This window comes from Chiloscyllium plagiosum, chromosome 34, assembly GCF_004010195.1.
Source record: "Chiloscyllium plagiosum isolate BGI_BamShark_2017 chromosome 34, ASM401019v2, whole genome shotgun sequence".
Taxonomy (NCBI): Eukaryota; Metazoa; Chordata; class Chondrichthyes; order Orectolobiformes; family Hemiscylliidae; genus Chiloscyllium; species Chiloscyllium plagiosum.
Window position 1 is genome coordinate 23432583 of NC_057743.1, and position 15016 is coordinate 23447598.

The following is a 15016-nucleotide window of genomic DNA, read 5'->3' on the forward strand; positions in this document are numbered from 1 at the left end:
GCTGTAAAAAACACTGATGGATTTAAGTGGGCGTTCATCAAAAAAGAAACCCTCGGAGCTTCGTCGTTAATGCGGTCGCTTTATATTGGAATGAAATTGTTCGAGTAACAGGAAATAGGGTTATATTTATAACATTGGTGCAAGTCCATTCCAGAGTAGTTCCACCCTCCCAGCTGCCTGACGATGATGGCGATGAGCAATTACTCTGCCAGTGACGGTTAGGCCTCATGCTGAAAGAAGGTTCTGCCTCACGCTTTTAAATAATTCCCGATTTCAGGTCGACACGGGCCGTTGCTCATGCAAAATTATTTGTGAATTTTATCAAAACAGGAGAAGATGTATCGCAGCCGCAACAATGTAACTGGGAGGGAGCGTCATGAACGTATCTTCCTGAGTGACTTTCTACCATTGGCTAGAGTCCGGGGTGAAAAGCTGGTTTACAGTCTTAAATGTACACCGCCATGAATTAGGCCATAAATAAATACTGAGGTTAACAAAAAATTAACTAGATATACCCCAGTAAGACCCTGACTGGAGACTGAGAAGTTTTGAGTTCCACACTATAGGAAAAATGTTGTGATTTTATATTTACATATGTAAAGAAGACTACTGAGGTAGATGGCTAGCTTGTAGGATCACACTAATGCCAGCAGCATAGGGCTCACTATGGCTGAAATAAGCTTGGAAACTGTATCCTTACACGACCAGTGGCTACATAAAATCACAGCCTTTTGGCCATGGTTCAGGAACTAATCCCAAGGATGTAGCTTCAGACAGAGAACTGAAGATACGTACACACTAGCCATAATTCAGTGAATCAGTGAGATAATATCCAAAACTTTCCCAGGTCAGTACAGGGCAAATGGAGAAAATTGCCTTCGGCCCTTTTAAACTGAAAGCAAAGCTTCCTCTAAAACAAAGAGCTGTAGCTGCTGGATATCTGAAACAAAAACAGAAATTGCTGGCGAAACACAGCAGATCTGGTGGCATCTGTGGGAAGAAAGCAGAGTCCAGTGACTCTTCATCAGAACTGTTAGCAGCTAGGAAATAGAATAGCATTTGTGCTGAAGATTAAGTTGGGGTGGAGTGTAGCTAAGAGAAGGAGCGAGTTGATAGGTTGTGAAGTCCAGAGACAGAGACAGAAATGAAAAATTCTCTCTACTCTTAGCTCCTATCATCACTTATTCAACTTTTCTTCTCTTGGGGCCTGCTATCTATAATCTCCTTATTTACCTACTCCTTTTATTTCTCTCCTGCTGCACACCATCTCCACACCCCCAAACTTTGTCATCAGTCTAAATACGACTTTTCCCTAGCTGCTGACTGTTCTGATGAAGAGTTGATGGGCCTGAAACATTAACTGTGCTTTCTTCCCACAGATGTTGCCAGATATGCTGAGTTTCTCCAGCAATTTCTGTTTTTGTTGTAAAGATTCTTCTCAAATGGAAAGTAAAGCTTTCATTTTCACTGTCCCCATCAAACACTTCTAAGATAAGGTCAGCACAGTGTTAGATACAGCATAAAGCTTCTTCTACTCTTTTGAAGCAGAAAGCTTCTACGACACTGCCTCATTATTCCAGACTATCATTGGGGTATGAATATACTAACCCAACTGTCATTGTTCATGGTGAGACTAGGTTGAGAGTTGCTGTTTACAACTGTAGGATGCATCACATCTGATCCTGACTTTACCCAACATTCATACGCCGAACCTGTTTGACATGTGGTACTCAGTGTAGATCTGGATTCTAAACCTTGGCTCATTCCCCGTTCCCTAATCAAGGATACAGTACCCACATATAGTTACCTCTGAGTAAGTGCCTTGACCAAGGAATGAGGATTGAAACCAGTGTCTCTGATTAACAGCCTCAATTATTGAGCAAGTGGAAACTATCCTTCACTGTTCATAAATGGTAGCAATTGTACGACTGATTCCACTTTAATTGCTGCTGTTAATGTGATGGTGAGTTAAACCAACATTTGATGCTATAGAAACAATGCAGGTAGTTTTGGCCATTGTGCACGAGAAGTTCTGTTACAGACTTAACAGAGTTACAGCCTCAGGCAGGATGCAACAACAGCAAATGACACCTAGATACTTCATCACTATCACTTACTGAAATACAAAATTTACACTGAAAAGTACAAAATATATTTAAATCTACCAGTGGTGGCAATTTTTTGCAATATTTTATGAACAATAGCCAGAAAAAGGATGTAACTAGTTCTCAATCAATCCAAAATTTAATTCATGTGTCACAATGATGGCATTTACTTCAAACCGTGAACAGCATCATTACAAATTCCCACAGCAATATCACCCCACAACATCATTTCAATCAGAAACAATTTCCCACAGTTCTCTCCCTAAATGACAGATTTAAATCTGATAAACAAAGGCCACATAACCGATTCAGAAAAGTATTCCCTCACTCCCTAGCCCATATACTGCTAGAAAACACAAGGTGATTTCACTAGATAACAAAGTTTCATGGTTTTCTGTCTGGTATTCCAGTTTAATGTCAGTTAGATGACAAATGACAGCTTTGTTGCAGGTTGTCTAATATCCAGTGTTTAATGCAATTTCACATTCTTTTAGCAAATAAATTAATGCACTGCCATTTATTTTTTTTTAAAAAAAGAACAAAAGGGATCTGTTTGTAGTTGCAGTCTCACCCGATGCCGATGGCCACATCACCTTCTAATCCTTAAGCCTACAGGTGTCAACAGCCACACAAGATCATGATGACACAGGATAAGAACCATTTCATGGCATGATTTCGATATCCTGTTTAATTGACAAAGAGAAAACTGTAACCAACATACTTGAAAACTTGTCAAACTTTCAGACTGCAAAAAGCAATTCACCCAAGCTAGAATCCAACAGGAAAACAGATCAAAAAGCCAAGTGAACACAAAAATACTGACTGTGGCCCTCGGTAAACATGATCAAGGTAGCAATAGAGCAGGACAGTAACAAAGAATAGCATTATTAAAGGCAGCAATAATGGATGTACTCAGAGCAGTAACATTCAATGGTATGAACCATAGGACAGTGACAATGGAATAATTGGGATAATAATAGCGAACAGAACTAAGGACAGTTGCGAAGTACAGCAAGAATATTCAGGGCCATTTTAATGCAAAGAGATAATAACCTGGGGGCTAAATGTTAGGTCTTAATAATCAGGAGTAACATGGATATTAATAAACAGGGAATGAAAATTAAAAGGTACTAACAGTTCCCAATCCAGTTTGATATTTATTTGACACAGACTATCCCATAACCTGGGTTTGTTTAACCACACTGATCTCAAGCCCATGCATGCTGCTTTGTAAACAGCCCAAGAGAGCACCACAGGCAAAGTGAATGAGAAACTATTCATCTGATTCTTCCCAAGATGGGGACATGCTTCATTTGCTTTTGACTGTAACCTGAACAGCAGACCAAGTGCTGCAGGGTGGTTGAGGGCACTCACTGGGATTGGACAATTTCAAACTAAGCAGCACATAATGTGGGCAGAATGAAGATTCTGCATCATGTCAGATAGTTCAATAAAATCCTTACACACTACAGTGGGAGACAATAAAAGTGGAAAACAGCAGCCCTTATGTAAATTAATCCCAAAGCTGGTTTGATGGTTTGTTTGTTTTTATCTGTTCTCCAGCTGCTACTAAATAAAAGGGTTTTGTTTAAACTAGTCTGAAGTGAGAGTAAGTATGTCTATGTCACAGAACTCAGGATCTCCTTGAAATAACAGTCACTAGCACAATAATACTTTCTATGTACTTGCCGGTACAGAAACTACTTGTTTGCTCTTGAGCCAAAACATTGCCTTTTATTCCATGATCCACCGAGAGGCGAAAGAACAGCAGTAGATTATAAAAGTCTCATAGGCAAAGTATAGCTCCAGTGACACCCGAGAACATAGCAACTTCAGAGCATGGTTTATTGTATATTAATAGAGTGATTGGGAATATTATAGTCACCAGCCTGGTCCTTTGCAAACTTCATGCCCCAAGTCAGGTCACTTATAAACTCTGAAATAATGAATACAACCCTCAGAGCATTCACACACAAGCACAGTTTACAAATAAATCAATAAAAACTCACATATAAACCGACAGGAGGTAAAATCACTCACCTCTACCCAAGAGTTCTCAGCAAACTCTGACCAAAGGGAATACTAAGGAACAGTGAGTCTGTGATGTGGGTGAATCTGTTGTTGAGGGGAGGGTTTGGTGCTGTTGGAGGAGTGTGGTTTCATACCATGTCATGAACATCTGCTGTATCAAATAAGTGCCCATTGATTTTTTTTGCTGATTAACACCAGACTAATGAATCAAGAGAGATAGTAGAGGAAGCTGGCTATTCAACTGTGGAGACACCCTATTAAGACCCGTAATCTGTTTCATCCTGTTGTTTATAGGCACTAACAATCATGCATAGTGATTCCAGGCGCTGGAAACTGAATGTTGGTGCCTGCTGGGCTGGATGTCTTGAAAGTTCACTTGATAAACTCACTGACATCCAGTCCTTTCTGCTCAGTCCAATCATTGTCCTATTTCACAGTACAGTTTCTTTTTCAGTAAAAGGTCAAAGTGAAATGTTTTGGGTTTCCTGGTGTACGAAAGACAAACTCATTAAGGTTCACTCTCTCTGTAACAGTCACAACCAAAATTTGTGGACTCAAATAGCTCTGTTTGAACATGGTTGCTGGCAGGGTCCATCACATTCCCACCCACTCCAAAACTCTGCATACTCACATTAGAAAGAATGAACCAGAACATGTCTCAGGGATTGTGTTGACACTGATTAACCACAGGTTTACTTTCCAATTTTATATTAAAATTTATACTTGCCGTCTCTGCGTTCTGTATAGATTTCACACTGGTTCAGGAAATCACTTCAGAGACTGGAATTGTTCTGAATTTAGAGGAGGCTTGGTGAAATTTGACTGAGTCTTAACTAAGCTGTAAAGCAGGACCCTGTCAGATTGGACTGAAGCAAAAGACAGTCAGGCACCAATTCATGCTGCATATGCTCAGATTCCATTCTGCAGTCAATACCCACTCATGCTCCCACTGTTCACCTTCAGAGCCACTAAAAGTAACCGGTGTCACAAAACAGTTGTTCAATTTGGACATTGCTTCAAATCAGTCCGAAATTATTTATCTCATTTGATCTGCCCTTACATCAAATCTCCCAAAACATAATGCTGAGAGAGCAGGAAGGATCCCCTTCACCTGCACTCTGTGCGGATACCACACTTAAAACAACAAGCTCTGATAAAGCTACTTTATCAAGTATTTTGCGTTGATAATTTTTCAGTGGGTATAATTGAGCCAGGCACGCGGGCACACACACAAATACAAGCTTTGATTCTGCTCAACCCAAAATTTGTAGTGCAAACTAAAAAATTGATTTATGTCAGGAAGCATATTGTTCCAAGTTTGAATCAGGGTCCTTGTGCTGGCAACAAAGATTAAAAGGTCTCACCAGAAAGAAAAACAAATCTCCTTTAGCACCACAGACCCACAGGCATTCCCATCTCAGAGAAAGATTGTAAGAGTCGGAATGTAGCATGGCTCCCAACTAGCAAGCAGAGATGGGGAGTCCCACTGAAGATTTATACCTTACTCCTGAATATGGGCTTGGCGCCTGGGCCGCAGTATTCGTTGTAGATGAGTTTGAAGAGGAAGAGGTGGAACAAGGTGATGAGTGATGCCACACTGAACCAGAAGAGGAAGGGGAGACCTGGGTACTGTTCAGCCATGTGATCCTCATGAGCAAGGATTGCCTTCAGGTGGAGTGTGTGTCTCAGTGCCTGCAGGTGGGTCAGGTCAGTCGAGATGTAGAGCAAGGGAGTGATGGGACGTGTTACCATGACAGGAAATATATGATCTTTATTCTCCGAAGTCAGTTCCACTGGATCATTCATGCAGCCTGCTTCACAGCCGTACAGTTTGACTGGTTTGTCCTGAGGTTTGACAGAGACATGAAGAAAAGGTTTGTTCTCCCCATCCAATAACACTGCTAGGTTGATAAGGTCCTTGTTGTAATGAATCCCTCGCAGCAGGTAGCTGTTGTGCAGGACAGAGGGATCAGCCTGGAACTGCAGGTGGTTTTCTGTAAACTGTAGGCCCCCAAAGCTCATGACCATCCCTTGAAGCATGCCATGTGAGCCAGCTGCCAATAAGCTTCTGCAGCCTCGTTTCTGCAGTGTGAGTCTCCACAGGTTAGTGAGCTGCAGCAAGCGAACTACATTAGAAATCTCCTCGGGCCACAGGTTCTCTGCATGCATTGTGGCATGGCCACTGAAACAATGATCTGCATAATTCAGGTTGGCCTCTAGTTTCTCCCGTTCTTCAGCCCCACTCCGCAGATCCAGGAGAGGAGCTGCTGACATGGAAAGAACATAGAAGAGGGTTCTGTTCACAGTCACACTGGAAGGGGTGTGCAAATCAGTGATCTTCTTCATTTCCACACCTGGAACAGAAAAAGGCAGATCATTGTGAACACTTAGCAAGATTCACTCTCATCCCCTCAGCCTCAGGGCACACCGATATCCACAGAAGAATCTAGTTCCTCTAGTCAGCATGGCCCAGACCAAGGTGTGAAGGGGGTTTAGTGAGAAAAGGTGAGGAAGGTAAGACTAAGGTGATTGCAACGAATACAGTAGGAGTGGATGGATGGATGGATGGATGAGGGAATTAAGAGTGAGAGATGAGCAGGATGAGAGGGAGGCATGGTGAGAGGAATGTAACAGTGCAGATATAGCCACAATCATGGTTTCAACCACTACATGGCATCAGGCAGCTTTTACATCAGTTCCTGTCCCACCACCCCTCCCTGCCACCCACAAGGTGTTAAATCTATGCAAAGATGTCACAATGACACTGAAATGCACAGACAGTGGGATTATCATACACTCTGAATAATAGCTGAGAACTTGCATCAATGCAGACTAAGAAGTGAATCTCCAAGACCTCTTGGAATATGAATGCACTAAAGTGGTACTAACTCACTTAGGAAAGACTAATTTTCCCAACAAATGACAATGGGTCAAAGAGGTCAAATAACTTGAAACCAACAAAAGCACCTCAGAGAGCCGCAGGCTGTAGGTGATGTAGAACTGGTCTTACTGGTTCTGGGGGAAAGAGAGTAACTCATATTTCCGGAGTATCAGAAGCAAACTCACTGACCAGCACCAAGGCTCTGCACCAACCATGCCAAAGGCTGACTTGATTGTTTTCAGCCCAAGCTTCATGTGTTGACTCACTATTAAATGTCACTGTTTCTCCCTGCTTTGGTAAAAAGCTGATCACACCATTAGGAGCTTGGCTGTTTGGATCGGTGTCAATAGTTCATTCCAATTTGTTTCTGAAGGATGTATACAACGCTGTCTCGAACGCAGAAACAGTGAACTTGTGGGCAGGAGTAGGCTATTTCAATTTGCTTCAACATTCAAATCAAATCAAATTGCTTCCAGTTCCTCGGGCTAGTGAGGCCAGAAACAGGGAGTGAATGGACTTGAACGTGTGGCTGGGGAACTGGTGCAGGAAGCAAGGATTTAAATTCTTGGATCACTGGGGTATGTTTTATGGTAAGCATAAATTCTACAAGAGAGACAATTTGTACCTTAATAGGTTAGGGACCAGCATTCTGGCAGGCAGGTTTGCTACTGCAACTCAGCTACGTTTAAACTAAGTAGCAGGGGGGAGGGGACAAACTGGATGTTTAAGAAGGAAATTGAAGGGAAAGTTAGAACAAGGGAAGTCAAGAAAGACAACTGTATCAATGAGGCAGAAAACTCAGAAAGGGATCATGCTGTAAGGTTGAGTGAAATAGGAGTTGATGGGAAGGGTGAGGGCAGTAACAAATTAAAAATACTATACATGAATGCACAAAGCATTAGAAATAAGATGGATGAGCTTGAGCCTCTTTTGGAAATTGGCAGATATGATATTGTGGGGATAAGTGAGACATGGCTTCAAGTGGACAGGGCCTGGGAAATGAATATTCAAGGCTACACATGCTATCGTAAGGACAGACTGACGGGCAGAGGGGATGGGGTGGACTTGTTGGTAAGGGATGATATTCAGTCCCTTGCGCGGGGGGACCTAGAATCAGGGGATGTAGAGTCAGTGTGGATAGAGCTGAGAAATACTAAGGGTAAAAAGACCTTCTTGGGAGTCATCTACAGGCCCCCAAACAGCAGTCTGGATGTTGGATGTAAGTTGAATCAGGAGCTGAAATTGGCTTGTCGCAAAGATGTTACTACATTTGTTATGGGGGATTTCAACATGCAGGTAGACTGGGAGAATCAGGATGGTATTGGACCTCAAGAAAGACACTTTCTGGAATGCCTCAGAGATGAATTCTTAAAACAGCTGGTGCTGGAGCCGACCAGGGAGAAGGCAATTCTGGATCTGGTATTGTGCAACAAACCAGAATTGGTCAGGGACCTCGAAGTGAAGGAGCCATTGGGAAGTAGTGACCATAATATAATAAGCTTCAATCTGCAATGTGAGAGGGAGAGGGTACAATCGGAAGTGACAATATTTCTGTTGAATAAAGGGAACTATGGAGCTATGAGGGAGGAGCTGGCGAAAGTTCAATGATGCAATACCTTAGCAGGGATGACAGTGGAGGAACAATGGCAGATATTTCTGTGTATAATGCAGAAGTTGCAGGATCAGTTCATTCCAAAAAGGAAGAAAGATCCTAAGAGGAGGCATGGGTGGCCGTGGCTGACGAGCTCTTAACTTAACTTGTTGTTTGTCTGAGAATGTTTATGGGGCACAATGCTATATGAGAGTGGGGAACACGATGCTGCAAACACTGAAGGGTTAATAATTTATTGGTTTGATATTAAGAGCCCCTGGGGTTAAGTTCCATTATCTTGATGTGTGGCAGTGCATAATGAGACGCACAGCATAATGAAATCCAGTGCAGGCGATATTTTCAGCACTGACTTTATTACCTGGTTTAGCTTGCATAAGATTGCATGTGGGTTTTAAAAACAAATATGTAATGATTAATGCAGAATGACGCGTTTTAATGGATGGTGATGGCAATGTCAACAGCCCTGCCACTCCTAAAAATGATGCAAATATGAGTTAACATGAGTGATTCTGACTAAGCGAGAGCAAAACTGTCTACAGCAAGTCAGGTGTAATAAGGATCTTGGGCTGGAAGCCAAAGCTGGAAAGGTAGATTCACTGAGGTTGAGCCCCATGGCATATCTATGGAGATGAGAGCTCTGTCAAGGTCCAGATAAGTGCCCACAAACCAGATTGTAAAGTGTATGGGGTGGTGTAAGAACGTAGTTTGGGTGTAGACAATCAAGCACGATTCTGTGGAATAGTAGAGCAAACTTGAAGGGCTGAACAGCCTCAAACGTGCTGTTGACCCTGTCCAGAATTCAAAATGAACTAGCATGAGGAATCAGGGCTAGGAATGACCAACTGGCCTCTCCTGCTCCTATTCCTGCTGTCTTACATCATGTGATCTGCTCCTAGGGATTGGTTGAAGGATTAACATTTGCCAGGGAGAACTCCTCTTTGAAATAATGGCTGCAGGATCCTTGATGCCTACCTGAAAGGGCATCAATATAAGGTCTCATCCAAATGTCCTCCAAGATTTCCCAGTCCCCTGCTAAAAGTGTCAGCCTAGACTTTGGGGTCAAATCTCTGGAATATGATTCAAATCTTCAAAGTCAAAGGCAAGAGTGTACCCCACTGAGCCACAACCAGCAGCACAGACTGGGGATGTTTTCCTTAGAATGGAGGAGACTGGGGGGAGCATGAATGAGATGTATAAGATCATGAGGGGCATAGATAGGAAGCAATTTTCCCTTTTGGTGAAGGGATCATTGAGCAGGGGCTTGGACGTAAGGCAAGGGACTGAATGTTTAGAGGGGATGCGAGGAAAATCTTTATCACTCAGAAGGTGCTGGGAATCTGGAACTCACTGCCAGTAACGGTGGTGGAGGCAGAAACAGTCATAACATTGAAGAAGTATTTAGATATGCACTCGCGATACCAAGGCAAGCAATGTAATGGGCTAACAGCTGAGAAACAGGATTGGAATAATTAGGGAGTTGTTTCTGACCAGTGCAGATTCGATGGACCAAAGGACCTTTTTCTGTGCTGTAGACCTCCAGAGGACACAGCTTAAAAATACGGGGTAGACCATTTAGGACAGAGATGGGGAGAAACTTCTTCACCCAGAGAGTGGTGGCTGTGTGGGATGCTCTGCCCCAGAGGGCAGTGGAGGCCCAGTCTCTGGATTCATTTAAGAAAGAGTTGGATAGAGCTCTCGAGGATTGTGGAATCAAGGGTTATGGAGATAAGGCAGGAACAGGATACTGATTAAGGATGATCAGCCATGATCATATTGAATGGTGGTGCAGACTCGAAGGGCAGAATGGCCTACTCCTGCACCTATTGTCTATTGATTCTAGCCAGTCTGGTAGTAGTCTCAGTTCCACATTTGCATCTGAACCCCATAAGCCTCAATTCACTTGTCAATCACTAATTTATGTACATTAGCCTTAAATAGACTTAAAAGGGGGTAAAACCCAACTCCAACTTGTCTTAATCAGAACTACATGATCACTGGACCAGAAATCCAAAGACCCAAGTTAATGTTCTAGGGAGATGGGTTAAATTCTCACTATGATACACAGTAATATTTGAATTGAATGCAATTTGGCTTTAAAAGCTAGTTTAATGGACCATTGTCAAACTTTACAAAAACTCATCAGGTTCACTGATATCCTTTAAGGAAGAAAATCTCCTTTCTTACCTGGTCTAGTCTACGTGAGGTTCCAGGCTCTCAGTAATATCGCTGACTTTTAATTGCTCTCTGAAATGCCGTGCAGAGCTAATTACTTCAATGGAACCAGTGATGGGCAACAATCACCAGCTTTGGCAACAAAACCCACATCCCTTGCAAGAATAAAACAATTTAAAAAACTGACAGTGAGACTGATTAATTGCCAAATGAAACAAAAGCAAAATATTGCAGAAATTAAAGATGCAAAATTTTAATAAAACAAATGCTGAAAATGCTCAGCAAGTCAGCATCTGTAGAAACAAAAAAAAGTGTTAATGCTTCAGATCATCTATCTGCTGTTGGATACCTAAATAAAATATGTTTCTGCAGAAAATAAACATAAATCAATAAGATTCCAGGAGGGGGAAGCTGAAGTGAGACACTGGTATTTCCATTCAGGTCAGTTTATGGGCTCATGGCTTTTTTCTCATGAGCATTATCCCTCTTTTCCTGGAACACAACAGCTGCTCTGAGAGAGTCTAGACAGTACATATCAATATATTATTGAACTATTACAGTGGTCACAGTGAAGATCAATCGAGACTACACACAGTAGCTTACCTGAGATTATTAAATCACCCCACATCTTTTGATGTTCACGATACAATTCTTCTGCTCCCATTCTCAGCAGCTCAGACATTTCCACTTTTGCTGCATCTCTCAGTTTACTGAATGATTCTTCCAATTTTGTTAAGTCAACTAACTGAAGCGTATAAACCACTGACACCACATGTTCAGTGAATTCAGACTTTGCTGCTAACTGCAGCCTGTTGGCCATTTTCTCTGTGGCCACCACCACTAGAATGGTCTCCCTTTCCTCTGTCAGAACTCTTCCCGATAATAGTAGAAACTCCTGGTCATTGTGCTTCTCCACACTAGAGGAAAATTTGTTTCCAATGATGGATGGCTTGTTATTGACTTCAAAGACTGTAGCCCTATCACTGGGGTTGGAAATGTGAATCTTCTGCAGTATAAGATGGGGCCTGCTCCGATGCACAATCACATCCTCACGAAGGGTGATACACTCCCTATATTTGTGGGACAGTCCGATCTGTATACACTGGAACAATCGAACCAGTCCCTCCTGAAAGTGGATGAGTGCAGCTCTGGATACTGAACGAACACTGAGTGATTTCAAAACTACCAATGGCACATAATCTGTCAGGTGAATGGCAGCAAGACCTGAGGCAGGAGCTGATGCTACCCAAAGCTGATTGGAAAGAGCATCCACAACTAGATGACCATTGCCAACCACAGCTGGGCCAGATAATTGTCCTCTATTGTCTGCACCAATAACACTCATCAGGCCATTGCTGTTCTCTACAACTGCCTTCCATTGTTGGGTCTCTACCTGAAGACAATTGTCTGTCACTGTCCTAGGGTCCTCAGAGCCAGAGAACAACCTGAACCCACCTTCTGATGCCAGGTACCAGTAAAAGATCAACAGGATACCTAGGCCTCCCAGCATTCTTCTGGCCCAGCTGCTTGAAAGCAGCATTGGTAACCCTTTCAAACGCTGCTGCAACCACATCCTTTGGCCACTAGCACCTTCCCTTCGTCCTTTGTCTTCCAGCTTCTAATTGAAGTGTTGATTTGTCCTGCAGAGTCTCTCTGTTTCTAATAATTCCTCTTTCTATCAGGTCTCAGGAGAGGACAAGAGCACAGGAGAAAAACATATCACAAAAATCTTTGTCTTGCTATCTTAAATTTCAATTGTAAAATCTCTCCACAATATGCTGATTGTACTACTAAGAAGGTCAACCCTACAATTTTAGCTTCAGTACGATTTTCTTATTATTATCCTCTTTTAATCCAGTTACATCAACCTAACTCTTCTCTGGACTGGTACGAGAAAACAAGCTCTCTGACAGGCACACCAAGTAATTTTGAGTCCTGGTCTATCGCTCTTTTCCCAATTCATTGCAGTCTCCCTCTCATCCCCCTTCTCCGTTTTTTTCTCTCTGTGTCCTTCCTTCCTTCCCTTACTCCCTCCTCTATCTCCAACTCAGTTCATTTCCATCTCCATTAGCATCAATGTTTCACTTTTTATCTGTTTTTCCAGCATTTCTCCCTTGATCTATTCTCGATCGTTCTCATCTCTCACTACTCTAATGTCCGAATTTTCTTCCTCGGCTCTGGTTCCCGGTGCTTGCTACGGCTTGAGTCAGAAATCCAGTCGTCTTTCAGCCAACGTCTAATCCTACTCTGATTCTCGACGCTCCTGTCACCCTCACAGGACATTGCCGTCTGTCGGATTTTCTGCCATCAGTGAGATTTACCAGGAACCATCGTTATATTTCCAGTTTATTTTGCGACAGCTTGGGGGACCTGCAGCCGCAAAAAGGAAATCGGGAACGGCCGAGCGCAGAGGCCGCGCCTCATCCTCGCACAGGCCCCGCCCATCCCGGCCACGCCTCCTCATGACGCTGCAACGTGCTGACCCCGCCCCCAAACAAACACTGCCGAAGCCTGGCTCCACCCCTTCGCAACTCGACTCTCCAGGACTGGCCGCGCCCCTTCGGTGCTCCGCCCTCCACCAATGCTGACCACGCCCTTTGACGCCCAGGCCCCGCCCCCCTCGCGACCTCGCCCTCAATGCAGATCACGTCCCTCACGACTCCGCGCTCTGATCCCGCCCACATTTCAGACCACGCCCTCTCTCAGGACTCAGGTCCAAGCGAATCCACCTTCTTTGAGCCGTGCGGATTTGGCCGCGCACCTTAGTAATCCGGAACAAGGACGGCTCAGGTCTGAAAGGCGTGGATGATGTTGGACACAGCTGAAAATCACAAAAACCACATTGACACTGGTACTTTCGCCAGTGTTCTCCCTGAAGTTTGCTGACTCTTGTGTAAATTTCTATACATTTCTTCTACCTACTCACTGGCCATGATCAGGAACACGAACCTAGGCTGATTCCCCACAACAATGTCTTGGTCCAAGAGAGTCAATGCTCGGGGCAGAATTCGTTGATGACTTTTAGCTAGAGTCTCACTTTGGTTAAAGAGGGCCGTATTTTGCGAATGAGGGGACGCAGTGATAAGGGGAAGGAACCTCGTTTAATTTTCCCTCCCTCTGATCAAAGTGATCAAAGGTAGTGATCTCGACCAGGTACCTCGGTTGGTATTCTTTCGTTCTCAAACCCACGTGTCTGGTGCAGTAGCCCTCAGGTTATGTACCGTTCCCCTAACCCAAGAATTACTGTGATGTGGAGGTGCCGGTGTTGGACTGGGGTGGACAAAGTTAAAAATCGCCAGGTTATAGTCCAACAGGTTTATTTGGAAGTACTAGCTTTCGGAGCGCTGCTTCCTCATCAGGTGGCTGTGGAATTACTGGCAAGTGTTGAGGGTCGGGAAGCCAGGCATCATTGGATGGTCAGAAGCAGGAATGATTTCCCCTCTCTAACCTATGTATCACTGCAGAGCAATGAGAAGCTAGCTGACATCCTCTCTCTCTACACCAGGAATCACTGGTCAGTGATCGGGAAAAGTTGATTTAAGGATTTTTGGATAGTGATGGAGAACAGCAACAGTGATTGAGCAGAAAATTCGACCTAATTAAGTGGCTTCATTTATTGTGTGCGTTTCGTGTATGTTAAGCCTGTGCACAGTCTGTGTGTACGTGAGTCAGGGGCAGTAGTGAAACAGCCTGGGAAGGGGGGCTGGCAGCATAGGAAGAGGGGCTGGCCTGTTTAAAGTGACGCGCTGCCCTATAGAAGGCGATGTTGTAGCCCTGGGCCCCGTTTAAGCTCTGAGAAGGAAAGTCGAGAGGAAAGGATTGAAGGACAGAATACAAAAACAAGCATGGAGGCTGCTATGAATCGCGTTCGAAGAGTTTGCTTAGTGTTTCTGATCCTTCCGGTCCTGATTTTAATCTCCCAATTTCTCGTTTGTAAAAGCGAAACTCAGGAAAGTCCGGTTCCGAAAGGTATCTCCAAGACTGCGGGAAGAGTGGGAGAGGGTATTCTTTGAGGAGAAATAAGAGAGGTTCTGGAGATTGAGGTACAGCGACAGAGTAGAATGGAGAGAAGAGAGAGGTCGGATGTAAGAAAGAGCAGATGACGGAGACAAAGATGAGTGGGAGGGGTGGGAATAGAGAGAGGTGGGGGGTTGGGGTTGGGGAGGGTGAGGTGGGGGGGAGGGAGGTGTGGTGGGGATGGCGTGAGAGGTGGAG

General features: G+C 43.7%; 2 protein-coding genes across 5 annotated transcripts in view; one reads left to right on the top strand and one right to left on the bottom strand.

The window, feature by feature from the left end:
• Positions 1-2225: 2225 nt before the first annotated feature.
• kiaa2013 (KIAA2013 ortholog) lies at positions 2226-13185 on the bottom strand. Its single transcript, XM_043675893.1, has 3 exons — positions 11405-13185; positions 5637-6490; positions 2226-2788 (listed from the first exon to the last, which is right to left on the bottom strand). Exons 1-3 carry the CDS (start codon positions 12372-12374, stop codon positions 2768-2770), a joined length of 1845 nt encoding a protein of 614 aa, XP_043531828.1. The 5' UTR covers positions 12375-13185; the 3' UTR covers positions 2226-2767.
• Positions 13186-14221: 1036 nt separating this feature from the next.
• The window catches only part of plod1a (procollagen-lysine, 2-oxoglutarate 5-dioxygenase 1a), a 30310-nt gene continuing 29515 nt past the window's right edge, over positions 14222-15016 (top strand). The window contains exon 1 of one of the 4 annotated variants that reach the window (XM_043675897.1): positions 14222-14315. Coding sequence is in view for 3 of the 4 variants with exons in the window: in XM_043675894.1 (XP_043531829.1) it covers positions 14647-14770 (124 nt within the window). In the remaining variant the exon portion in view is untranslated. Of the gene's footprint in view, positions 14316-14475; positions 14771-15016 lie in introns of those variants that run through there. The other 3 variants (XM_043675894.1, XM_043675896.1, XM_043675895.1) reach the window with 3 other exon arrangements.